We start from the raw sequence: 26,872 nt of genomic DNA, 5'->3' as shown, positions 1-26,872 counted from the left end.
AGAGAGTCTTGATTTTGGCAGTTTAACCATAAGAGGGTTGCAGGCAGATCTTGTGCAACCTGCAGGAATATTTGTGGGACAGAGCCCAGAGAGAGCTGGAGGAGCAAGGCCGGAGAGTAGTCGTTAGAAGACACAAAGACCACCAACCTGCCTGCGGTGAGTAAGTAGAAGGCCCTCGGAGGTAGCTTCATCACGGGAGATTCCAATGATTCTGAACGCTTTGGTTTCAACAGCGTGAAGACGAGCGAGGTGTGAGGCAGGAGCACCAGCCCAGAGGGGAGAGCAGTATTCCATGGAGCTGCGGATGAAAGCCTTGTATGTGGTGAGGAGCTCAGGTGTGCCAAGGAAGGACTTCGCACGACGGAGGATGCCCAGTCGGCGACTGGCTTTGGAGGCCAGATTTGAAATGTGGTTTTCCCAGGAAAGATCATGGCAGATAGTGAGACCCAAAAGCTTGAGTGAAAGAACTTCTTGGAGAGGATTATTCAGAAAGTGGATGGGAGGGTTGTCCAGTTGGTCTTTTCGGAGAGACATCGTAAGAGTGTGAGATTTGTCAGGATTGAAAGACATGTTCCACTTGTTTGCCCAGTCAGTGATTTTGTCCAGGTCTGCAGAGAGTGAGGAGGCTGCAGACTGCCGATCTGAGGGATGAGAAATGGAGCAGCAGGGAGTGGAGTCATCAGCAAAGAGATAGAGAGGATTTTCATGAGAGTCGGAGAGATCATTGATGAAGACCAGAAAAAGCACAGGGCCCAGAACACTGCCTTGGGGAACTCCAGCCTGAACAGGAAGAGGAGATGAGAGAAACCCATTCAGGGCCACACTTTGACTATGACCAGAGAGGAAGTCCACAAGCCATGCATGGAGATTTCCATGGATACCAAAGGAGGAGAGATTGGTGAGCAGAGCGGGGTGCCAGACCGTATCGAAGGCACATGATATGTCAAGGGAGACCACTCTAATTTCTTGTTTGACATTGAGGACCTCCATTCATTTTTGAGACAGCAGAAGCAGCATGTCCAGAGTAGAGTGACCTGGTCTGAAACCAAATTGATGATCAGAGATCAAGCCATTTGATAAGTGGAAAGATTTGATATCCGAGGCAATGATGGATTCCATGACTTTGCTGATAATTGGGAGAAGGCTGATTAGTCTGGAGTTGCAAGGATCTGTTTTTGCACCTTTTTGTGTAAAGTGGTGATGTTGGCTGATTTCCAAGCTGATGGCAGATGACCTTGAGCAAAAGAGAGGGTGAAGAGAACAGAGAGAGGGAGTGAAAGAGCGGCAGAGCAGGATTTTCGGACCCGTTGGCTGATGCCGTCAGGTCCAGTTGCAGAATCAGAGTCGAGGGTTGACAGAAACTTTTCCACCTTGTCAGGAGAAAAGGATACAGAGTCCAGGAGCAGCTGGGTATGACTGGGTACGGTGGGAGTGGGATGCTCTCAAGAGTGGGATGGGTTTGGGATACAAGATTTAGAGGCAAACACAGAGTTGAGGCATTCAGCTTTTTCACATGCGGAGTCAGCTGTGTCGCCGTTTGAGGTAAGGGAAGGGGATGGATGGGCAACAAACACCAGAAACGGATTTGATCAGGATTAATTATGAGGATATGGACAACTCTAAACTCTCCCCTCACTGATAATTGATCATAATGTGCCATTACATATTCACAATAACACAGAAAGTGAGTGCTTTTGTGCTTTGAGGATCTCTCTTTATTGTGAAACTCTTCACAAATTCAATTTTCATGAAAACATAGGCAGCAGTCTTCTTTTGTTGAACAATTTTACAACAAGGGTGTTCTCTCCATATCACATATGACAATGAAACATGGACTACAGCAAATATTGAGGAAAAATTGATGTTCAAACTGCCATGGAAAGATGCCATCTGAGCATAACCAAAAAGGGACAAGAAAAACAACTAAATTAGATGGAAAACAAAATTCCTAAACACTGGTAACAATCAAAAAACTTAACGGAACTTGGCTGGATACATGGCAAGGACAGAGACAAGAATTACAAACTGGCAAACTAAGGAAGACCCTGAAAGAAGCACGATGAAATCCAAGATCAGATTGAGAGATTACGTTCTGTAACCATTTGAGTTTTTGGCAACAATTTTTCAACAGTTCTCTATTATGAGAATATGGAAAACCAAATTAATAAAGTTTACATTTTAAAAAAGATGTTATTTTCTTTAAACTTCGTTTGAGGACGCATATGGGGTTGGAATTTTGAGATTCTTGTTGTCTTCTGACACCAGTTTGCAGACATTGTTGTGGACATTCTGGTGACAGCCACCCATATGGCTTTCATCAAGGGGTTCAGGGTGCTGGCTGGTTGTCAGGGGTTACAGATGGTACTCTGAGAAGTTGTGCTAACAAGGTATATGCTCAAAGGGATGTATGCTTTCATGATGGCTTTCTCCTTACTGGTTCACTGAATACCTTGCCTACTGCGGAGGATCGCTTGCAAGGGGGGCACGTACAACGCTATATGGGTAAAGCTCTGTGAATTTAACAAACCTTTATCAGCAATACTTTTCCCACAGTCAGAGCACCTTTTATGCGAGCACTCCAGCGTGGGTTGAAGTTCAAGCTCCGTTTCCAAATAAAATCCTTGTGACAAATATAATATTTGTAATGACGCTTGTAGTGAAATCGTAGTAATCGTATTCGTACTGAACCCGGGGGATGCTCGCTCACTGACGCCGCTAGGGGGCGCGGCTATAAGACCCGCTGCGGACGGTGCTCCGAGACTTCTTCTCCTGTGACATGTTACATCTAGCGGACTCGCTAATGGTATGCCTGCATAGAATACTGAGCTTGCTTGCATTGAATGTTATGGATGGACCCATGTGAGGCCAAGTCTTATTCCTATTGTATTTCTTGTATTACAGAATGATGTCATGGTCTTAATGGAATAAAACCACCAGTTGGACAAGTTGTGTGGACCTGATTGGTTTTCCACAACACTTTATTCCATTAAAGATCTACCGACATGGCGGGCAACAAGACACTGGGGGTTACGACCTTCTGTGCGGACCCGCAAGCTTCGGATGGGGGATTGCAACTGAAGCACTGGCTCAGAACGTTGGAGCATCATTTTGCGGAGCCCGAGACCCCGCCGATGGCTGCCGCGAAGCTGGCAACGCTGCATACAAAAATCGACTACAACGTGTACACATCCATCGCTCAATGCGCCACGTACGACCTCGCGATTGAGGAGCTCAAACGGTTGTACATAAAGGAGAAGAGCCCGGTTTACGCTCGGTATTTGCTCCTAACGCGACGTCAGCAACCCAACGAGCCAATGGACCACTATGCCCAGGAGCTCAGGCAGCTCTTGTTGGACAGCACCAGGGAGCCACGGACTCACGCGCAGTCTCAAGATGACCTTCTTTTAGACTCCTATGTCGCTGGAGTCGCCTCACAAGAACTAAGGCTCAAGCTCTTGGAGAAGACTGACCTGACCTTCGCTACGGCACTCGAGGTAGGGAAGGTATTCACCAAAGCACGGTTGCAATCGAACACCTATGATCGCACGCGCCTCTTGGCGGGAACTTCGCTATACGCACGGCCGGAGAGTGCTACCGCCGAGGACGCGGACCTGCCCGTGGAGCTCCCGGATGCTCCGGCGGAAGACCCGGTCCTGATGGCTGCTGCGACGGCCAGACCCAAGGCCTTACGCGGGGCCACCTGCTATTTCTGTGGGGGACAACGTCATCCCCGGGCCGTGTGTCCGGCCCGGGATGCTGTATGCCATCTGTGCTCGCAAAAGGGGCATTATGCGAAAGTGTGCCGGAAAACCGCTCGCGGCCGCGCGCGGCCTTGAATGGACTCATTGCGGAGCCTATGAGCCGAGCCCGGAATCGGGTGCCTTACCCGGCTTCGAAGGGCAGGGCCCCTCTCCGTGGGCCCCTGGGCGCTCAGTCGACCTTGGCGGGCGCCACCGGACAGCCATCACAGTCTCATCCTCAAACGGACACGGATTACGCGTCCTTGGCCAGAATCCGGGCCGCGCGAGGGGCTTTGGCGCTTCGCCAAACCTCCGCGGTACGTTCTCCTCGTGCCGCTCATGAGCGAACGGCATCCACTGGCGGTGACATGGGATCGGCACCCGCTACAGTGGCCCTCCCCCGGAAAAAGGCGATCTCGAATACTACGGTGGCCGTCCCCCGGGAAAAAGGCGATCTCGAATACTACGGAGGCGTTTTGTGCCAAAATTGTCAAAAGGCGCTTTCGAACACTACGGAGGCTTTTTCCCCTCAAGATTGTCAGATTTTGAATCGCAAAACACTGGAATGCATGGGACCGCTCCCTGATGGCTGTAACAGATTCCCCATGGACAACGAAGACTCCGGCAACGACCGCGAAACTGCGGTTTGCATGGGAATACACCCTGACGGCTTCTACGAGACTCCACGTGCACCTCCTGAAGCCCGGAAAACTGCTGCTGGCGTAGGATCCGCCCGAGAGGCTCGACCGACCCACTCGGGGGGTTCAGTCCCATTCCCAGCAGGCTCGTCCGGCCTGGCTCAAGCCCTTATACCCCTCATGGTTGAAGGCCATTGTGTGCGGGCCTTGGTGGATACAGGGTCTACGGATAGTTTTGTCGACCAGCGACTGGTACACAGGCATGGTTGGCCAGTCTTGAGGTCTACGAGACGGATCTTCATGGCTTCCCAGGGACTTCCCCTCAGCACAAAGGGGGAATGCCGATTGAAACTCATGATAAAGGGACGGGTTTTCCCAAATGTACCCCTTATGGTTTTACCTGCCTTATGCGCTGATGTTCTGTTAGGACACGATTTTCTTAAGCTACACGGACGTCTGGAAATGGAGTTTGGTGGGCCTGACACGCTTGTTGTGGGGGGGGGGGGGAACAGGGGGGGGGGGGGACGCAGCTGCCATATGTGCCCTAGCGAAAATGGAAATCCAGCCGTTTTCGCTGTTCCCCAATCTAACCTCCGACTGTACCCCTGTCATGGTGAAATCACGGTGCTACTCTCGCGCAGACATGCAATTCATTGTGGACGAAACGGCTGAGCTCTTGAAAGACGGTATCATAGAACCTAGCCGGTCGCCGTGGCGAGCCCAGGTCTTGGTGGTGCAAAGCGAGGCCCACCGCCGACGCATGGTAATCGACTACTCCCAAACGATTAACGGCTTTACACAGCTGGATGCCTACCCCCTTCCGGGGATGGGCATGCTGGTGCGACAGGTGGCCCAGTATTCGGTCTACAGCACTCTCGATCTCCGTAGTGCGTACCATCAGATCCCCATCGCTAGGGCAGATCGTATCTATACCGCTTTTGAGTCGGGGCAGCGGTTATACCAGTTTACTCGATTGCCTTTTGGGGTAACGAACGGGGTCACCTGTTTCCAGAGGGCCATGGATGACCTCATCGCGAGAGAGCACTTAACCGATGTTTTCGTCTACCTAGACAATCTTACGGTTTGTGGGTATGACCAAGGGCACCATGATGCTAATCTGAAGTGCTTCCTCGAGGTCGCGCAGAGGTATCACCTCAGCATGAACGAGGATAAGTGTCAATACTCTCTACGCAAGATAGATCTTCTGGGGTACACCGTGACCCATGGCTCAGTTGCTCCGGATAAGGAGCGTCTGCGACCTTTGCTCGACATGGCCCCTCCCTGCGATCGGGCGTCCCTGAAGCGCGCCCTCGGGCTATTCGCCCATTACTCCAAATGGGTACAAAATTTCTCCGTGAAACTTCGCCCCCTTGTGGCCTGCGACACCTTCCCACTGCGTCCGGACGTGTTGGCGGCCTTTGGAGGCCTTAAGGCCGACATCGCCGGTGCCGCCGTGGTGACGATCGACGAGGGCGGAATCAGGCCATCGCGGCAACCCTCTCCCAAGGAGGGCGTCCGGTGGCTTTCTTTTCACGGACTCTTACCTCCGCTGAGCGGAGGCACTCGTCTGTCGAAAAGGAAGCGTACGCGATCGTCGAATCTATCCGGCGATGGCGCCCGTACTTACTCGGGCGGCGCTTCCAAATCATCACGGACCAGCAAAGTGTTGCGTTCATGTACGACACCTTACACGCCCAGCGCATTAAGAATGAGAAAATCACTCGCTGGCGTATCGAACTCGCTGACTTCTGTTACACCATCAAATACCACCCGGGGAAAGATACCGGGCCGCCGACGCCTTATCGAGGCCGGCCACATGCGCGGGAATCACCTCTCTGGAGGGCCTCCGGGCACTGCATGCCACTGTGGGCCATCCGGGCGTAACGCGTTTCGCTCATTTTGTGCGGCGTGGCAATCTCCCATACTCGATTGACGATATCCGCCGTATCTGCCGCGACTGCGCTTTATGCGCGGAAATCAAACCGCGTTTCTATAACCCACCCATGGGGACTCTGGTTAAGGCTACGAGGCCGTGGGAACGCTTGGCGATGGACTTCAAGGGCCCATTGCCGGTGTCGAGTAGCTCTCGCTATCTGCTCACTATCGTCGATGAGTACTCGCGATTCCCCTTTGCTTATACGTGCGTGGACATGACGGCTGCCATGGTGATGCGATGCTTACAGAACTTGATTTCTATGTTCGGGTACCCGGCCTACGTGCATACTGACCAGGGTGCGGTCTTCTTGTCTCAGGAAGTGCGCGGCTATCTGCTCCAAAATAACATCGCTTCTAGTTACACCACGCCGTACAGACCCCAGGTGAATGGGCAGATCGAACGCTTCAACGGGATTATCTGGAGGGCCGTCATGCTCAACCTCCGGACCCTCGGCCGGGGCCTCGATAAATGGGCTTGGTCGCTACCTGCGGCGTTGAACTCGATCAGGGCTCTCCTGTGTAGGGCCACCAACCAAACTCACCACGAGCGACTTTTCCACCACCCCAGGAGCTCGGGGTGTATACGGTCTTTACCCAGTTGGCTCGCTGGGCCCGGGCCGGCCTACCTTAAACGGGCGATTCGCACGAGCAAGTACGACCCCCTAGTGGACAATGTGCAGATTCTCCAGGCTAATCCCGAGCATGCTCGAGTGATGATGGCTGATGGACGTGAGACTACTGTCTCCGTACGTCATCTTGCCCCATGCGGGATCCCCGACCCCAGTAGGGAATTGGACGAACCGATCGAGCCCATCTATGAGACTATGGACTCTTCCCGTCGCTGAAAGTCTGCCTCCCCTCCCCTCGCTGTGTCTACCCGAGCCCGACGGCTTAGCGGTACCCCCATCGTCACCAGATCCTGGTGGCGCCTCCGACGCCGGGGACGCTGGGATACGTGATGCCATACCCGGGGAATTTCGGACGCGTGCTGGTTGGGAAATACGCCGCCGGACCGGTACGGTTGGGTCGACTGATCCCCTGTTCTGCACCTCATTCGTGCTGCCGCTCGCTCGCTTCTAGCCGCTCTGCAGTTCAATTCTAACGAGGGGGGTGAATGTAGTGAAATCGTAGTAATCGTATTCGTACTGAACCCGGGGGATGCTCGCTCGGTGACGCCGCTAGGGGGCGCGGCTATAAGACCCGCTGCGGACGGTGCTCCGAGACTTCTTCTCCTGTGACATGTTACATCTAGCGGACTCGCTAATGGTATGCCTGCATAGAATACTGAGCTTGCTTGCATTGAATGTTATGGATGGACCCTTGTGAGGCCAAGTCTTATTCCTATTGTATTTCCTGTATTACAGAATGATGTCATGGTCTTAATGGAACCACCAGTTGGACAAGTTGTGTGGACCTGATTGGTTTTCCAAAACAACGCTCTCGTTGGTTATCTCCATAGGTGAGTATTACGAGGTGGGAGGAAGTGCTCCCAGAACTAAAAATGTCCACCTCCTTTTTCAGTAAAGGATCATTATTCATGAACCAGTTTGTGAAAGTTCATTCTCATAGCTTTGTTCTGAGGGCTCGTTTTAGAATCCTCACTGAACCTCTGACAGCCTCCACCTGTAGCTTGTTTGTCATACTAATTCATGGAATGCTTTTTAAGTTTACCTCTGCACGGTATCAAAGCTAAAGAATTTTCCCATTCTTGTCTTTGCCAAATTTCCACTCGTTATTTTATTGTGTATGTTTTACTGTGTGTTTCTAGTTAGTGTTGGTTTGCAATTCGTGCAAACTTGTGAATAATCAATGATTTTATGTTTGGCACGGCCTGTTACTCGAGGCCTCCTACCGCCCCCCCCCCCCCCCATCAGTGTTTTGTGAATTCAAGTTGTTTCCTTCACTGTATTGCTTATTTCTTAGATTTTCTCTTCTCCCCCTAACTTCCCCGAACATCTACCCTTTGTCTAACATTTTAAATAAACACACCCAAAAATTTTCTTCTATGCTTGAGGGCACATGTGCTTGTTGTCTCGCCCCACCCCTTTATCTCCTTTTCTTCCACCTCTTCCTTCCATCTCCAGCTGAAACTCGCCTTTTAAATTCTAGTTTCCTCCATCTCATTTAACCCTTTCTCCTTTCTCTGATCCACGCCCTCACTTCAGGGACTTTTCCCAAATCGTTTTTCATGGTTTTGTTTAAATATTGTTGTGCGATTCCCCTTGCTTGATACCGGGGGAATCACGGATATCCAATAGCGAGCCAAAGGCAATGCCCAAATGCAGATTTTATATGTGGGGAAAGAAAGGGGAAGAGGAGGCTGAGGCTTCTACCTGAGCAATCTCGCCGGGCAGTCTTCAACATGCGGAAAATAACTCACACGGAAACCGATTTAAAATGTATGGAAAATAACGAAAGGATTTATTAAATAAAATGCTGGTAACAAGAAAAACGCGACGGTAAAACTAAATTCCTACAGGATCCTTCACACCAGACTGATAACACAGACAAATGGGGAATAAAATAACTGGAAAAAAAAATAGGTTGTGTGTCTATCGTACACTTAGCTCTGATCAGCTCGGGGGGAGGGGGGCGTTCATCGTCAGGAATCCAAGGCTCTGGAGGGACCGATGTCTGGTGCATGCAATACGCGCATGTTGGCAGGAAACAGGCCTCGCTGCACCCATTCACATTGCAGCACTCGCATGGGGTCTTGTCATGCTGTATGCTGTCCAGCCACGCATCGTCACCAACGACAAAACTCTCCACGTCTCCCGGTGGTGGCTGAACACGGCTGGTCCAAAAACAAATATGCGAGGGAGAAGAACAAGGGAACTAGACGAGAGCAAGAACAGCACAATATAGGAGGGTCAGAGAGCAATAGTCCAGGGTAAGAGCGGAGGGCAAGAAGACAGAAATGTCAGTCCTCAAGTTCCTTTAGCGTCGGGGTCATGACGTAATCAGCGCTTCTCCACCAATCTTGTTCTTGCTCGACTCTGACATCCTCGGTGGCCTTTGCCAATCGGCGCATGGCTTCATCCTCGGCCTTCCTTCCCTCAATCAGCGGGTAGCTTTTTGCCCCGCCATGGCCAATCACGAGTCCCCGGAGCGTGTCCTCGGCCTATCCGAGCTATGTAGATAGTGGTGTCCATCGGCAGTGTTCAGATCTGGCTTCTGGTTGGTTTTATTGTTGTTACTTAGTGCAATTTACGGGCCTTTCTCACTAGTGTTTACGGTGCAGTGCAAAAAAAGCCAAAGAATAGATCACATAAGGGGTGTTGCAAAACATTTTACCTTTTTTCCCCCCTGAGAACCCGTTACGGTTGTGCATCAAATGTGCATCAAAGGAAGCGTGCCTTTGGGGAAAAAAAGGTAAAATGTTTTGCAACACCCCTTCGGGTAAGACTTACGGCGATAATTTATTCTTACGCCCTAAGCTCGTTAACATGCCCTGCCCCCTTGTGACAGGGACGAAAATACACGTTACTCTGACATTCAGCTAAACGGAACTTATTACAGGTGATGGTTCTTACCTGACATCCGGAGCACTGACCTATACCTGACTACCTGAATCTACCTGACTCAGCATAACACCACCTCCACAAACATAACAACATGTTTAAATGTTCCCCTGCAGCATTTTATTCAGTGGTTTATTACAACATGCTGTTTTTATTCCTATTTAAAAGGCTTTTTTCAATTTCCTCATTAAATCATTCCATTTCCAAAAACAAATCAATCTCTTCCAGTCATTCCTTTCTACATTCTCTAAACTCACCTTCATTCCACTACTCCTCTGTCGTTTTCAAACAGATATCTGACTTGAAAATCACAATAAACCCTGTTTGTTACAAATGTTCGTTTTTCATGAATCATCTACTTTCTAAACTTCCTCCTCAGCCCTCATGTCCAAAACTTCCCCTCACCACTCCCTTTCAATTTCCCCCCCTCACCCTTCCCCTGCTAAACTCTCCCCTCACATCTAAATCTCCCCCCTCACCCATTCCCTTCAAATCACCCCCATCACCTCCCCTTCGAATTCCCCACCCCCTATGATTTTTCTCGAATTCTACCCCCTCCCACCTCCTCCTCCTCCTCCCCCTCCTCCTCCTCCTCCTCCTCAAAGCTGCTGCCTCCCCACTTCCTCTCCCTTCCATCACATACCCCCACATCCTCCAACCATTGAATTTGCTCTGCCCCCTCAAACAACACCTCACTGTGCCTCTTCCCATCACCATCAAACCATTTGTCCTCTTAATCCTTCCCTTTCTCCTCACCATTCTGCAATCTCCGACACACTATCAACAGCTCCCCTACCTCCCGCTCTCACCCCTCATCTTACCCTACACCTCCCCTGTCCTGTACCCTATGCTCCCCGTCGTTCTTCCTTCACGGTATGGACCTCAAACATCTGGGGCCTTCGCTCAAACCTGATTGATCTCTCCAGGTTGCTTCTGACAATCCAGACTTGATCTGCTTAACAGAAACTTTCCTCCTTCAAGATGTCTCCGATTCCTTAATATCTCTTCCTGGTCACTCCCTCCTCCTGTACGATAGACCTGAGCCTAGTCCTGGTGGTGGGGTGGCTGTCTTTATCAAAAACTCTCTTCCTCACTCTCCTTGCACTGCCCTCTCTCCACCCCACCCCCAGGAGTACCTTTGGCTATGGCTTCCTCTCCGCTCCCACCTTTTGTTCATATGTGTTCTGTACCATCCTCCAAACAGTGAGGTCTCCATTTACATTTCGCTGTTGGACAACATGGACCAACTTCTATCAACTCATCCAAACTCTCTCTTCCTCATATGTGGTGACTTCAACTGTCACCAGGCCAGCTGGGTGGGTGTGGGTTCCTCTCACATCAGCCATGGCACCTCAGCAAAGGACTTCTGCAACTCACTGGGACTGACACATTCTGTCAATTTCCCAATCGGGATCTCAGTCAATGGAGTATCTTCTCTTCTCGACTTGGTTATGACTAACTTCCCTGCAAATGTCTGCTGCTCTTCTTCTGTTCAAATCGGTTCTTCTGATCATTTCCTTGTTAAAGTGGACATCTCTCTGGCCATTCTCAAAGAGCCTCCTCAGCGCAGATGAGCCTGGAATTTCGCTCAGGCTGACTGGCACGGAATTTACGCAGCCATCAATCATCTGGACTGGTCTCCCATCTCCACTGCCTCTTGCATCAATGCTTCCTGTGAATTCTTCCAAAGTAAACTGCTCTTTCTCTCATGCACAGATTTGTCGCATCTCATCTTCAGTTGTCGTACCCTTCCTCCCATCCATGGTACACTGAAGCTTGTGGTGAGGCAGTTGCCATGAAGCAACTTGCCTTCACCTCATGGAAGGCTAATTCAACTGAAGGTAAGCTCAGTTCCTTTCACAAAGCTCAGAACAAGTGTGTCTACCCTCACGATAGCCAGGAAACATTATCTCTCTACTCTCAAGTGTGACCTCTCAAACCTGTCCCCCTCGTCCAAATCCTGGCGGCGTCTGGTCAAATCTGTTTCTGGTGTTTGTTGCCCTTCTATCCCCTCCCTTATCTCAAACAGCTACACAGCTGACACCACATGTGAAAATGCCAAATGCCTCAAAATCTTGTGTCCCGAACCCATCTCTCTCTGTACCCACCATTCCCAGTCTAACACAGCTGCCCCTGGACTATGTGACTTTCTCTCCTGACAAGGTGGATAAGGTTTTGTCAAACCTTGATTGATTCTGCAACTGGACCAGACGGCATCAGCCAATGGGTTCTAAAATCCTGCTCTGCCACTCTATCTCATCCTCTCTCTGTTACCTTCACCCTCTTTTTTGCTCAAGGTCATCTGCCATATGCTTGGAAATCAGCCAACATTACAGCTTAACACAAAAAAGATGCAAAAAACAGATCCTTGCAACTACAGACCAATCAGCCTGCTCGCAATAATCAGTAAGGTCATGGAATCAATCATCACTCAAATCAATCATCGCATGGGTCATGGGATTAAATCCTTCCTCTTCTCCAATGGCTTAATCTCGGATCATCAATTTGGACTCAGACCAGACCATTCTCCTCTGGACATGCTGCTTCTGCTGTCTCATCAATGGATGGAGGTCCTTATTGCCAAAGAGGAAATCAGAGCTGTCTCCCTCGACATATCATGTGCCTTCAATACAGTCTGGCACCATGCCCTGCTCACCAAACTCTCCTCCTTTGGTATCCATGGAAATCTCCACGTATGGCTTGCGGACTTCCTGTCTGGTCGTAGTCAACGTGTGGCCCTGAATGGTTTTGTCTCATCTCCCCTTCCTGTTCAGGCTGGAGTTCCCCAAGGAAGTGTTCTTGGCCCTGTGCTTTTTCTGCTCTTCATCAATGATCTCTCTGACTCTCTGGAAAATCCTCTCTATCTCTTTGCTGATTCCACTCTCTGCCACTCCATACCTCATCCCTTTAGATCGGCAGTCTCCAGCCTCCTCACTCTCTGCAGACCTGGACAAAATCACAGACTGGTCAAACAAGTGGAACATGTCTTTCAATCCTGACAAATCTCACACTCTTACGGTCTCTCTCCGAAAGGACTGACTGGACAACCCTCCCATCCATTTTCTGAATAATTATGTCACTGTCAGAAGTTCTGTCACTCAAGCTTTTGGGTCTCACTATCTGCCATGATCTTTCCTGGGAAAACCACATTTTAAATCTGGCCTCCAAAGCCAGTCGCGGACTGGGCATCCTCCGTCATGCGAAGTCCTTCCTTGGCACACCTGAGCACCTCACCACATACAAGGCTTTCATCCGCAGCTCAATGGAAGTGTTCTCCCCTCTGGGCAGGTGCTCCTGCCTCACATCTATCTCGGCTTCACGCTGTTGAAACCAAAGCTTTCAGAATCATTGAAATCTCCGGCGATGAAGCTAACTCGGAGGGCCTTTGACTTACTCACCGCAGGCAGGTTGGTGGTGCTTCTGTCTTCTACTGACTCCTCTCCAGCCTTGCTCCCCCCCAGCTCTCTCTGGGCTCTGTCCCCCAAATATTCCTGCCAGTCACACAAGATCAGTCTGCAACCCTCTTCTGGTGAAACTGCCAAAACCAAGAATCTCTGCTCACCTTCACTCCTCTTTTCTCACACCTCTGGAACAAACTCCCTCACTCTCTTCAATCCCACTCCTCCCTCCAGGTCTTTAAAACGGCTGTACATCACCATCTTTTATCTTCCACCATCCAAAACCTTGATCTTTTCTACCCCCGCTAATTTCACCCCAGATCCACATTTTTGAAATACCAACTTCTTTCATGGAAGTCCTTGCAGTGTCCATGTGTTTTTTTTTTTTACCTCTTCTGCCACCCCTTCCCATGCCTGCCCCCCCCCCCACCCCCAAGCCCTCTCCCTCCCACAGATCTCCTGATGTCCCTGCTCTGTCTTGTCTCCCGCTCCCTTTATCATGTTTTATGTGTCAGTTTGTCTTTTTGTGATCAATGTTAGTTCTTACACGAGCTGCGATCTTGTATAAAAAAAAAAAAAAAATTACCTACTCAGTTCGGGTTTTCTTGATCATTCGTATTCGCTGCTGCCCTGACTATCACTGGTACAATTTCATGTTTCTTCAATTTCGAAATCCTGTTAACCTCATTTGTCATATATTGGTATTTAAGATTTCATTTCTCATGTATGGATCTTCATATGCGTTTTCAAATTGACTTTTTGAGAGAAACCTTTTTCACATATCGAGCATTTGTGAGGGCGTTCTCCTGTATGGATCCTCATGTGTGATTTCAAATGGCCTTTTTGAGAGAAACCTTTATCACATATAGAGCAATTGTGAGGACACTCCCCTGTATGGACCTTCATATGTAATTTCAAACTGCCTTTGTGAGAGAAACCTTTTTCACATATCGAGCATTTGTGAGGGCGTTCTCCTGTATGGATCCTCATGTGTGATTTCAAATGGCCTTTTTGAGAGAAACCTTTATCACATATAGAGCAATTGTGAGGACACTCCCCTGTATGGACCTTCATATGTAATTTCAAACTGACTTTGTGAGAGAAACCTTTTTCACATATCGAGCATTTGTGAGGTCGTTCTCCTGTATGGATCCTCATGTGTGATTTCAAACTGCATTTGTAAGAGAAACCTTTATCACATATCGAGCATTTGTGAGGACGCTCTCCTGTATGGATCCTCATGTGTGATTTCAAACTGCATTTGTAAGAGAAACCTTTATCACATATCGAGCATTTGTGAGGTCGTTCTCCTGTATGGACCTTCATATGTAATTTCAAATTGCCTTTGTGAGAGAAACCTTTTTCACATATCGAGCATTTGTGAGGTCGTTCTCCTGTATGGATCCTCATGTGTGATTTCAAATTGCCTTTTTGAGAGAAACCTTTATCACATATCGAGCATTTGTGAGGTTGCTCTCCTGTGTGGATCCTCATATGTGATTTCAAATTGCCTTTTTGAGAGAAACCTTTTTCACACATCGAGCATTTGTGAGGTCGCTCTCCTGTATGGATCTTCATATGTGTTTTCAAAAGGCTGTTACTAGAGAAACCTTCATCACAGACAGAGCACTTGTGGGGGTGTTTTCCAGTGTGGATCCTCATGTGTATTTTGATGTTACTTGTTGAAGCAAAATCCATTCTGCACACATTACACTTGTGACGTATTCGTCTTTCTGCAACCTTTTTGTTTTTGTTGAATTTAATATTGATCTTCGTGTTGCGAGGCCCAGTCATGCACTTGTATTTTATAGGAAGTGCGCCTTGATGTTGTGATTCTTTCTTCAAAAAAGGCTTCTTCTTCCCTGTCATGCTGCGATTGGACCTTATTTGTCCCATATTACTTCTGGATTGTTCTACAGAAACAAACAAAAAAAAATGTTTTTTTTTTTGTCAAAATCAAAATGCAAAATATTTAACACTTTTCCGAAAATTATTTATTTTTTTACATTTTTTACATTTCCACTCACCAGTTGCAAAACAGGCAGCACTTCCGTTTGTCATGTGAATATCATCTGAACCTTCCTTTGCAGAAGCACATTTTGAATCTTCAGTGACAGATGAATCATTCTTGTGTTGTCTGCCTTCCACCTTTAAAGGATAGACATCACCTGTGTACAAATCAGCATCAGTCGTTTGCAGGGAAATGGGATTGATAACCATCTTGAGAGTTCATAGAACATGTTACGTCATGAATGTATTCTTAAATTTAAATAGAAACATTGGGGCAATACCCCTGTGTGCTCACCTGGTAGAACACAGCCATATACTACACTGACTAAAGGTATTTTAAACCATATCATGGCGTTTTTAACCAATTTCAATGGATGCCAGAAGACACGGCACCATTTACAATCATACTAACGTAATCACAGAATTTGAACAAACAAACAAAAAAAACAATTTTGGGGGGCAACCTATCCTCTTGCCCCCCTGATCCCCTCCACCATTCATTAACATTTTGTAAATGCCGTGAACAAACGTTGGTACCTCATGGGTCATGAACAAAATGTTGTGGTTTCATTGGAATTGTATGTTTAGTTTCTGAGAAGAAAGCAAATACCTATTTTGGAGGGCGGCCCCTAACCCCCCCCCCCCCCCTGCCCCCGTTCAACCCCAAAGGGGCAGATTTTTTTTTTCAATGCCATGAACAAACTTTAGTCACAACATAACAAATATTATTTGTGCCAAGTTTGGTCACAATCCCATCAGTGGTTGCGGAGAAGTGTTTCCGGAGTGACAGACAAATGGACGTGCCACCAGATAAGGTCCCCAGAACTTCGTTCCAGGTTTGTTAATAATTAAGTTAAAGGTTGTTAAAAAGTAAACTTCCGGATGTTGCACTATTGAAGCAGTCTTTGAAACAGTCTTCTACCTCACCCTTATACACCACCCTATTTAACATGCTCAAGTCGTGCTAAACTGGAAGTTCGTGGAAGTAACACGAAGTTGATTTGTGTTCAACAGTGTTCAAGTATTTAATTCAATTTACATAAAATAAAGATTGGAAAATTCAGTTTTAAAAATTTCTGGAATTTACTGGCATTGCACAGTATATATTACATCACTCTATCGAACACGTCACTTTAGTTATTTGTGCCTGTTATTTGTGTCCTTTATGATGTCATTATAAACAGTGATTCTCCTGTTCGGAATGATTTTCTAATTTGTTTGACTCCCAAGCAGCAGACAGAGTGAAAATATTGATGCAGACGCGGGGTTTGGGGTTTTGAGTTTGGGGTTTGCGGTTTGGGGTGCATCACGAGTGGGACATCTCGGGCCCTCCCCAACCTCTGAACCTGCAAGTCGCCATGCCGTGGATAGGTTCGCGGCCTCATGGGAAGTTAAGCAACTACTGACACCGATTGAGACCGCCAAACCTGGCAACACAATTGATCTCGGCAGGTGATCCTTCCACTGCATGAACAGGTCGGCAGCTTCTCCTCACGTGATCAGTGCGTTCAGACAGCAGCGATTGCTCTGGCGTTCCAGCTTTAAATCCGCTTCCGCACAAAAAGTTATATCCAATGTAAGCTCCCCTTGTGTAGTCCGTGGGCTGATCCCTTAAAAAAACAAAATTCGTCTGCACCTCTTAGATATTAGGTTTCTGTGTTTTATTTTGTACATATGTGTATAAGAAAACATTTTAACTTGGGAAACCCTCTGAGAAAGTGTCCATTCTGCCTCAAAATTACGTTTCAACCGTGTCACCCCCTCTTGAACCGAAACTAACAACTTTCAATTAGAACATTGTATTTCACATGTGTATACATCTTTACAATCACTTGAAGTGGGTTTCTAACTTATTCTAACATGCTGATTACAGATACAGAGACCATAGACTGTTCAACCTTGTTGGGTTGGGCCAAACTGATAAATCCAAGATGGCCGCCACCGATTATGCCAATAGTGTCTTAATTCTCATATATTCTAATCTATTTCGGATACAGACATGCGGAGACACGATTACTACGCCATTGTAAACAAACCGGTCTACTTTGAATGGATGACTTGCAAATAAGCTCACAAGTCTAATTTGTGGTTAAATATGAGTTTTTGGAGTTGTTCGTGCGAGAAAATGCATATGGCATCATTTCTCGTGCGAGTATGGGTATATCTCAGCATGCGTCAACAAAATCTAGGCCTCGCCTAAACCCATCTCGCACTCGAAATGATGCCATATGCATATATTGTGTTTTTCAAATTACAGTTGTCGTGGCACGTTATAAATGGTTGGAATGTATTTGTATGTAATCTGTTATTGTGTCCATGTTCTGTCACTCCACATCACTATCCTCGTCGTCTTCATCGCCCCCAACATTGATTACACTTGTTCTATTCCAACAGTGGTCGTCGCACATGCACAGGCGTGTGTATGACACACCACAGTGTCGGCAACCACAACGTTGGGTGGTGCATGGCATGTTAGATTTGCGTACTGTCGCCATGGTCCATATTGCTTACTCATCAACTACCGACTTTTGGATCATAGTGATGATGTCATGCAAAGCATCTTTACTGTGGTTGGAGACTTTAGGTAAAGAAGCCTTTGCTGAAATGACCCGTAGAGCATAAGAATTTGTGTAATCATGGTAGCATACGTCATGCTTCAGTAAATCCCCTGCAATGGCATCTGTGCCACCACGTGCCCCTCCTGCAAGATGATTGACAATACTACTGTCGTTACGTACGGCTGCTGCCTCTTTGAGTTTCTCCACTGCAGAGAGCAATGTGAATGGTGTGGCCCTGTGTTTTTTTCGTTGGTCTTTTTTATCTTGTTTGTATAGCTCTTGGCATATGATACACTTTCCCAGATCAGCGGGTTGAACTTTAGAGCGTGTAAATCTTTTTTGTGGCGAACAACCGGTGATTTCATCAAATGCATCCTCAAGTGGTGAACGAGCTACACGCTTCTTTTCCATCAAGCGTACACTCTTTTCGAGGGTGTACACTTTGTAGCAGTTGATATGTTTCACGATGCTACTGGCTTCGACTGGCAGTGGAACTGTTCCGTCAATGTGTTGTTTGAGGGTTTCGTCGACATGGTCTTTCCGACGTTTCGCGGCATCGCACAATTTACCCCACAAAGCTGTTGTGAACGTGACTTCCTTGCCTGGAGTTTCACTGTACCCATGACAGACGCACTGGTTCCATTTCACCGGTGGCATCGTGGTTCCTCAACGTCGACGAATCACTGTTTCAGATCTGGAAGTATATGATAAATATTATATAATTACTGTAAACATATATTAGTACTTGAAATCTTAACACTAGCTGTAGAATATGGTGAATAATATATATCCACCATGCTAAAAAAACAATATCTATATTGTGTTCATTGGTCGTTTCTGATTCATATCTGCTTCAAATAATTCTTAGCAAACTAAAACATGAATACATGCGTTTGGTGTCATATTAAGGTTACTTGCTTTCTAAATGAAAGAAAAAGTAATTTTTTTCGAATTTGCTGCAGCCCTGTTCGACATACACTTGACATTTACCAACAATTATGTGTAGTTTACCAAAGAAATAATGTGGGCATTGCATCCTCATGTCTGGAAACATACAAAACGATAGTTCATACACGTATGTACCTTATCTCGATTAGAACATGTGAGAATTAAAATGTTTCATCATAATCGGTTGTGGCCATCTTGGATTTCACAGATGGGCCCAACCTAAAAAGGTTTAACAGTCTGTGGTCATTGTATCTGCACTCAGCACGTCAGAGTAACTGAGAAACGCGCTTCAAATGATCGAAAAGATGTATATACATAGGAAAAACAATGTTCCAATTTATAATTGTTGGTTTCGGATCGGTCGGATTTCAGGGGGGGGGGGGGTCACACCGTTGAAATGTAATTTTGAAGCAGAATGGACACTTTCTCAGAGGGTTACCCTAGCTAAAATAGTTTCATATACAAATACGTACAAAATAAAACACAGAAACCTAATATCTAAGAGGTGCAGACGAAAACTGCATTTTAAGGGTCTTATGGAAATCGGCCCACCGACTAGTGGAAGAATTAGGTGGTACAACCGTAACCTGCCCATTCATTTGAATTTTCGCACTGTCATTCGGCGGATTTCCTTCAGGAACCCCGACGTGTTCTCCACATCCACTGCTCATACGCACAGCTCCGTAACTATCACCACGCCTACTCTCGCACCGTGGTACATCTAGTACATCCGGTACATCCCCAAATCGCCTCACGGACCAGCGCACACAACTTACACACACCGGCCATCTCACGATCTCTCGCACACCATTTAAACACACGATCACACAATTCAAACTCCACAATCAATCTCACTCCATTCACAAACATGGATCACTCCATGATAGTTTACACACAACATATGAGCCATCCTGCAGAGATCCCGCAGCTGAATTTGCCATTTATGCCGCGCACACTCAGCCGCACACCATTCCTTGGGAAAATATTTTTCAATCTGCACACGGGCGTTTTGCCTGACACGAACTGTTAACACACAGTGACATGAAGTGCTTTGAAATGTGACCTCCCTTGGTCCTGTACGGATTACACACCTGTTCTTTTTAATCTCCCGCGCACAGGACCAGAACATACTTGCATTTAAAATATTTCCCGCTTGGTAACCTCAGCCCTCCCCTCAGTCAAGGTAACGGTTACCCCCATCTGAGCTGGTGCATGACCCCTAGGGTGGTCCAAAAAACATCGATCTCTCCGATTTTGATGCTCTACTGGATTATTGTTAGAAATGGTCTAAAACATTCACCCACCAAATATTTTCGCTCAATTCCATCTAGAAACTCACACACACTTCAATTGAAATATAGCGTTTTTCACCAAATTTGGCTAAATGAGAACAATCCAATCGCAACCTAGGTGGAAAAAGTACATGCACTATTGTACTAAGCCATTTTGTGGTTCATGACTTTTTGCATGCGCTTGCGCCTGTCAGTGTGAAATCATCATGGTCGAAACATGTTTGACAATGCTTGAAACATGTTTGAAACATGTTCATACATGTCTGACTCATGTTTCGACCATGAGCACTTCACAGGGGTATGTACCATCAATGACATTATTTCGGAAAAAAATATTTCTAAAGTCTTTGTAAGTCATTAAAATTGACCAAAATGACAAATTTTTATGTTGAGTGTGTATGAGTTTATAGATGACTCAGATGCAAAATATTTTTTGGGTGAATGATTTACACCATTTCTAACAATAATCCAATAGAGCATCAAAATCCAGATAAAAAAGTGATTTTTATGCATTTTTGAACCACCCTAATGACCCCGACCCTCGCTCGCTCATACACTCTACTCTGCGCGCTTGTGGCACACACTCCGTTACACTCAGGCTCAGCACTTCAAGGAAGCCCGGATCAAAAGGCAGCCACGACTGGGCATCCTGCATCGTGCGATGTCCTTTCTGGGCACTTCTGAGCTCCTCGCCACATACAAAGCTTTCATCAGCAGCTCAATGGAATACCGCTCTCCCCACTGGGCCGGTGCTCCTGCCTCACACCTACCTCGGCTTCACGTGGTTGATACCAAATCATTGGAATCTCCCGTGATGAAGCTGATTCTGAGGGCCTTTCTCTCTCTCACTGCAGGCAGGATGGTGGTCTTTCTGTCTTCTACCGACTCATCTCCGGCCTAGCTCCCCCTGCTCTATCCCCCAACTATTCCTGCAGAATGCACAAGATGTGCCAGAAACGCTCTTCTGGTGAAACTGCCAAAATCAAGACTCTCTGCTCACCTTCACTCTTTAATTCCTCTTTTTCCCCACTTCTGGAAAAAACTCCCACACTCGCTTCAATCCCTCTCCTCCCTCCAGGGCTTTAAAACAGGTGTTCACCACCATCTCTTGTCGTCCCCCATCCAAAACTTTGATTCTTTCAATCCCCGTTAAAACTCCCCAAATCCACCTCTTTTAATTCCCAACGTCTTTCCTGAAATTCCTAGTAGTGAAATGCGGAGTCGTGTTTATTTGCTTTATACCATGTAGTCATCCCTCTTCCCCAGAACTTCCCATTCCACAGATCTACCGACGTCCTTGTTCTCTACTGTTGTTGTGCTTGTGTGATTCCCCCTCCCTTTTGTCTCCCGCTCCCTTCATTGTATGTTTTATGTGTCTGTTCATGTTTTCATGTTCAATGTGTTTGCCCTTACACGAGCCTCGATTCTGTATAAAAATAAAAATAAAAATGAAAATTTTATTTATTTATTCCACCCAAATTCGGCACGCACCCTTCCACATCATGCATTCGCTCCAGCTTACACAGTTTCACCTCGTCGTGGTTCGCTTTGATCGGTCATATCCTCTCCACCTGCACCTGCCACGCGTTATCCCGATCTTTACAGTTACACATTGTTTCTACACATTTCATGATCTCCTCCTTAACATTCTTTGCCCTCTTGCTTGTCTATAATCATTCGACTTTGCCTTTATCCATTCCATTTCATTTTATCTCACCTGGAACGAAGTTCATGGGAGCTTATGCGATGGTGCGTCGTCCGTCTGTCAGTCCGTAAACACTTGCAACTTCTTCTCCGAAACCGCTGAACGAATTGTGACCAAACTTGGCACAAATTATATTTGTTATGTTGTGAGTGAAGTTTGTTCACGGCATTAAAAACAAATCTGGGTATCAGGGGGCTTACCAGGGTCAAAGTGGATACAGGTTAGACCTCCCAAAATAGGAATTTCCTTTTTCCTCTGAAAGTACACACATTATACTGTATTAATGAAACTTCTCCACAACCTTCATCATCTGGGTTGTACCAATGTTTGTTCAAGGCATTCGAAAAATTTAGGTCTGCAGTGGTACACGGGTTTGGGGGAGGGAAGGGAGGGGGGGGGTGGGTTCCCACCCCAAATATTTATTTGTTTGTTTGTTTGTTTAAAGTCTCATGATTATGTTGGTATGACTCAACTTTCCCCATACTGCCTCGAGTGTTGCGGCTATCTCATTCCCATAGCCATCATATCAGGCTTTTCCTCTACCTGCCCCACATGCATGTCATGCCTTATGACAGCCACCTTGTCCCTCCTCAATTTTCATCGTCATCTGTGCCATTAGTTGACTAATCAACAACATCACCTGGTCACTGCCGGACACTATTCCATGCTATTAGCGCTGCCTTTTCCAGGGGCTGGTTAGGGGCTGGTTAGGGGTAGGGGGGGGGGAGGTTATAGAGGGGAGGAGAGGGTTGGATCCTGATCGCTTTTGACACCTCTACTGCAGCCCTCCTGGTCCATCTCCCACAATGTTACATTGATATGCAGCTTCCTGGGAGATTATATTCTCCATTTCCTCCTCAAATTAGACCACCAGGTCCTGGTCACCTTGGCTTGACGTAGCTGTATAATTCTTTGAAGTACAATTTCACCCGACGCTCCTTACAATTTTTGGGGCACCGCCGATAGCGTCCCATATTTGATTCTCACTCCTGACATCAATTGTTCCGGAAGCAGGGTTCTCGCTCTTTCACAAATGTGTTTCCTTTTGGTGCCAAATGGTTTGGCGGTGCCAATTGGGGTACGTAATCTCAATGCACATCCATATATATTTTTTATGACATATCACCTGCGACAAAGACTTTCAGGTTACTCGAGGCCTTCACAAAGGAAAGTATAGATATTCGACGTCTATTGACATCTCTCTTGAATCGAGGAAGCTTGTGATAGAGGGGAAAGCAGGATGCAGGTAAGGTGTTCCAGAGTAATGCCTTGTGGGGAAAAATAAAAAGAAGAATACCTTATCGTCTTACTCCTTGGGACAGATATAGTGTATGGATGGGAAAAAGATGTGTTGAGTGACTGAAAGAATGCTCGGGTGGAACAACCTGATAGACCCTCAGAGCACCCTCCATGGAAATATCTGCAGCAACAAAGCGGCAGATTGAGAGAGGTTCCATGGATGATGCCAACTCCTGTCCCACCAGAATGGCAGCATGCTGCTGGATTCTGTCATGAAGAAAAAGGTGACAGGCCGGCACACCAGCCCAAATATGGCAATGATACTCCATGACAGGACGTACAGTGGCCTTGTATCGATGGAGCATAGCAGCTTGAGAAAGGTATCGCCGAGCACGAAAAAAGCTGCCAAGGTGCTGTGATGTGCTTTCAGCTCTACCAGGGATGTACTTTTCCCAGCTGAGGTTTGAGCTGATATCCAATTCAAGCCGACAGATAACAGGGAGTTCCTGCAAAGGTGAAGAATCCATAGACAGGTCGGAAAACAAGGTGATCTTGAACTAAAAACAGACAAGTGGGTCATTTTTGGTTGAGAGCAACAAGCCAGTCTTTTCCCCAGTTCATCACACTCTCTAGGTCCTGATTGAGAGTGGCACTTGCATGGTCACAGGTAGGGGCATCGAGGGGAGGTCTCAGGGAGGGGGGTGGGAGTCACTGCCTCGGGGCCCGAGCTTCTCCTATTATGTTTTTTAAACAGAACAATGAAACCAAACTCCTCATCGGCTGATCCTCATTTCCTCATCGTTACGTTTAAACCCAGAAGCTGATTTTGCTTTATCTTGCCGGAAACAAAACATTTGCTGCTGTTAATGGTACAGTTTCAAACTTTACAGAAAATGGTTATTAACCAGAAATGAGCGTTACAAAGAAATGCGTTTGTATCCTCTTTGTCCAAAAATTATCAATCATCTTCTCACGTTTTCATCTTCTTCTCATGTTGGGGAGAAATAGTCGAGTGTGCGAATTGACTCGATCGGTCCGAACATCCCGCTATCTCCTCTATTTTCAATCAAACGGCAAATAAAAGTGACCATTTGTTTTTAAAAAGTTTTTTGTTTTTCATTCAAGAAAGTTTCTTAAAAAGTTATAAAAGAGATAAACGATAAAGATTTGAGAGATCTCGCGAGATCTTGGAGACGACGTCACTGATTTTCGAAGTTGTACACGATCTCCACGTTTTCAAAGTTGTCATTGTTCACAATTGTATTTTGTCGAAACTGCATTTATCTTTCGGTGTGTGAACCTATAGTGTGTCCCTTGGAAGTTTCTCGGTGTTAATCTTTCATAAATTAATCGTTTCTGTTTGCTGTGCGTGTTGCGGCCTTGCCTCAGGCTTTCCCCGTCGAAGTTTGTTCCTTCCTTCACTGTTTTTGCTCGGTTTTTCGATTTTCCCTTCTCCCCCAACCTTCCCCGAACATCTACTCTTTGTCTAACGTTGTAACCCCCACCCCCCCCCCCCCCAAAAAAAAACTTTCAAACTTTCCACCACAGTGTTTTATTCAGTGGTTTATTACAACACGCTGTTTTTCTTCCTATTTAAAAGGCTCCTTTCAATTTCCTCTCCAACTCATTCCATTTCAAAAAAATATTCAATCTTTCATAATTATTTCTCACTACATGCTCTAAATTCTCATTCATTCCATACCTCCTCCATCGTTCTTAAACGGATCGCTAACTTGAAAATCAAAATAAACCCAATTTGTTATAAATGTTCATCTTTCATTTATCATTGAGTTGATATCATCATTGAGATTTCATCATCATTGAGTACCAGTACACTGGTAAATCCCTGTTTATCGTAAAAAGGCGACAAACAGGGTTGGCGGCAGGAAGGGCATCCGGCCGTAAAACATTGCTTCAAAAAGGGGACCAAAAAACAACAACAACCACGGTCCCCGAAAAGGCCAACCCCTGCCTTGCGGGGAAAAATGGCCTCTAAACGGTGGTTTTTTTTCATTTATCATCCACTTTCTAAACTCCCCCCTTGCCCCTCCCCTCCAAATCTCCCCTACTTGCCCCTCCCCTCCAAATCTCCCCCCTTGCCCCTCCCCTCCAAATATCCCCCCTTGCCCCTCCCCATATAAACTCCCCCCTTGCCCCTCCAAATCTCCCCCCTTGTCCCTCCCCTCCTAAACTCCCCCATTGCCCCTCCCCTTCTAAACTCCCCCCCAACCCCTCCCATTCAAATCTCCCCCCCAACCATCACTCCCAAATTCTCCCTCCTCCCACCTCCTTCTCAAAGCTGCCTCCTCCCCACTTCATCTCCCTTCTATCTCATATCTCCACCTCCCCCAACCTTCTACTTCCCTCTGCCCCCCCCTCAAACAACTCCTCACTGTGCCTCATCCCATCACCATCAAACATTTCGTTCTCCTCATCCTTCCCTTTCTTGTAACTCTTCTGTAATCTCTGACACACTATCAACTGCTCTTCCTACCTCCCCCTCTCATCCTTCATCTGACCCTACCCCAGTAGTATATAAATGTTGCTCCTAAGACACTCTCATTTTCCCATTGACTTACATGTTAATTTCTCTCTCACCCTGATCTTTACGAACCTTTTGGCCTTTTACTCTCATTTCCCAAAACACCTTTTCTCTCTCACCCTGTTCTTTACGAACCTATCCTTAATGTTGTTTATTAGACCACTCAAACAATGATCCTTCTACCCTTATGAACCTCTATTTCTCCCACCCTAATCTTTACGAACCTTTTGACTATAGCACCTATCCTTAATGTTGTTCATTAGACCACTCAAACAACGACCCTACAAATATTTGTTTATGTGTGGGAAATAATTTAATTCTCCTGCAACTCTCCTCACCATCTAATACATTAACAAAGTATATGTTTGAGTTTGGTTCTTTATTAAGATATTTTAACTGAGCTCCGATAAAATGATAAACCTCCCTCAATGTTCTTGTCTGAGCGCCTCCAGTGCCACAAACTTTTTGGTAGGCTCTGCCCCCTTTTTGTTAAGCTCTGCCCACTTTTTGTTAAGCTCCACCCACTTTTTGGTAAGCCCAGCCCACTTTTTACTAAGCTTCACCCACTTTTTGTTAAACCACGCCCAGTTTTTGCAAAGCCCCGCCCACGTTTTTCTAAGCCTCACCCATTTTATAAACTCTGCCATTGTATCATTTTCAGTTAAGACATTACATCATTTTCAGGGAATTTCCATCACATCATTTCCAGTTAAGACATGCCCAGGGAATTTCCACAAGAAATGACACACCTCCAAGTCCTTCTCATAAAAGGCACTGACCACACAGGCTTTTTAAAACACGCTTTCTGCTTCCCTTGAGAATGGACTGCTATCATGCTGAAATGGAATGGGATAACTTTGCTATTCCTTGGAGTCCTACTACCTGTGTAGAACTCAACCTTCAGATTGATGAACTAGACTCGGACCTCTTATCAATGGAGGTAAGTTTGTTTATTTATTTATTTATTTAATTTTTTTAGGTGAGACTCATGTAAGAGTTAACAAAGTTTATTTTAATATTCATAGAGCTTGATTTATACAAATAAAAATATTGTATTAAATTAATACATTGTTATTTTCTCTCACAGGAAATTGTATCTGAGATATGAAATGAAAATTCTACTTTTAACACAGCTTGGGATGGTTATTTTTTTGTTTGAAGACATTTTGAACAACCAAGACCCACAGAACGAGTTCTACCTTGATGACCCAGCCAAAGAGTTATACCTTGGAGATCCACAAAATCCTGAAAAAGAGTTCTACCATGATGATACTTATTGTGAGTTATCAAAACAAAACCCACTGAACGAGTTCTGCCTTGATGACCCAGCCAAAGAGTTATACCTT

General features: G+C 46.3%; 1 protein-coding gene across 1 annotated transcript in view; it reads right to left on the bottom strand.

Annotated features, from left to right (window-relative positions):
* Window positions 1-9,000: 9,000 nt before the first annotated feature.
* The window catches only part of LOC137420310 (uncharacterized), a 77,170-nt gene continuing 59,298 nt past the window's right edge, over window positions 9,001-26,872 (bottom strand). The window contains exons 3-5 of the mRNA XM_078766806.1: window positions 15,260-15,400; window positions 14,759-15,145; window positions 9,001-9,107 (exon numbers count right to left, since the gene is read on the bottom strand). Of these exons, the coding sequence (XP_078622932.1) occupies window positions 9,001-9,107; window positions 14,759-15,145; window positions 15,260-15,400 (635 nt within the window). The remainder of the gene's footprint in view (window positions 9,108-14,758; window positions 15,146-15,259; window positions 15,401-26,872) is intronic.

This window comes from Myxine glutinosa, chromosome 1, assembly GCF_964187855.1.
Source record: "Myxine glutinosa chromosome 1, kmMyxGlut1.1, whole genome shotgun sequence".
NCBI lineage: Eukaryota > Metazoa > Chordata > Myxini > Myxiniformes > Myxinidae > Myxine > Myxine glutinosa.
Note: the sequence above shows the minus strand (reverse complement) of the source record. Positions and strands in the feature narration are given on the sequence as shown.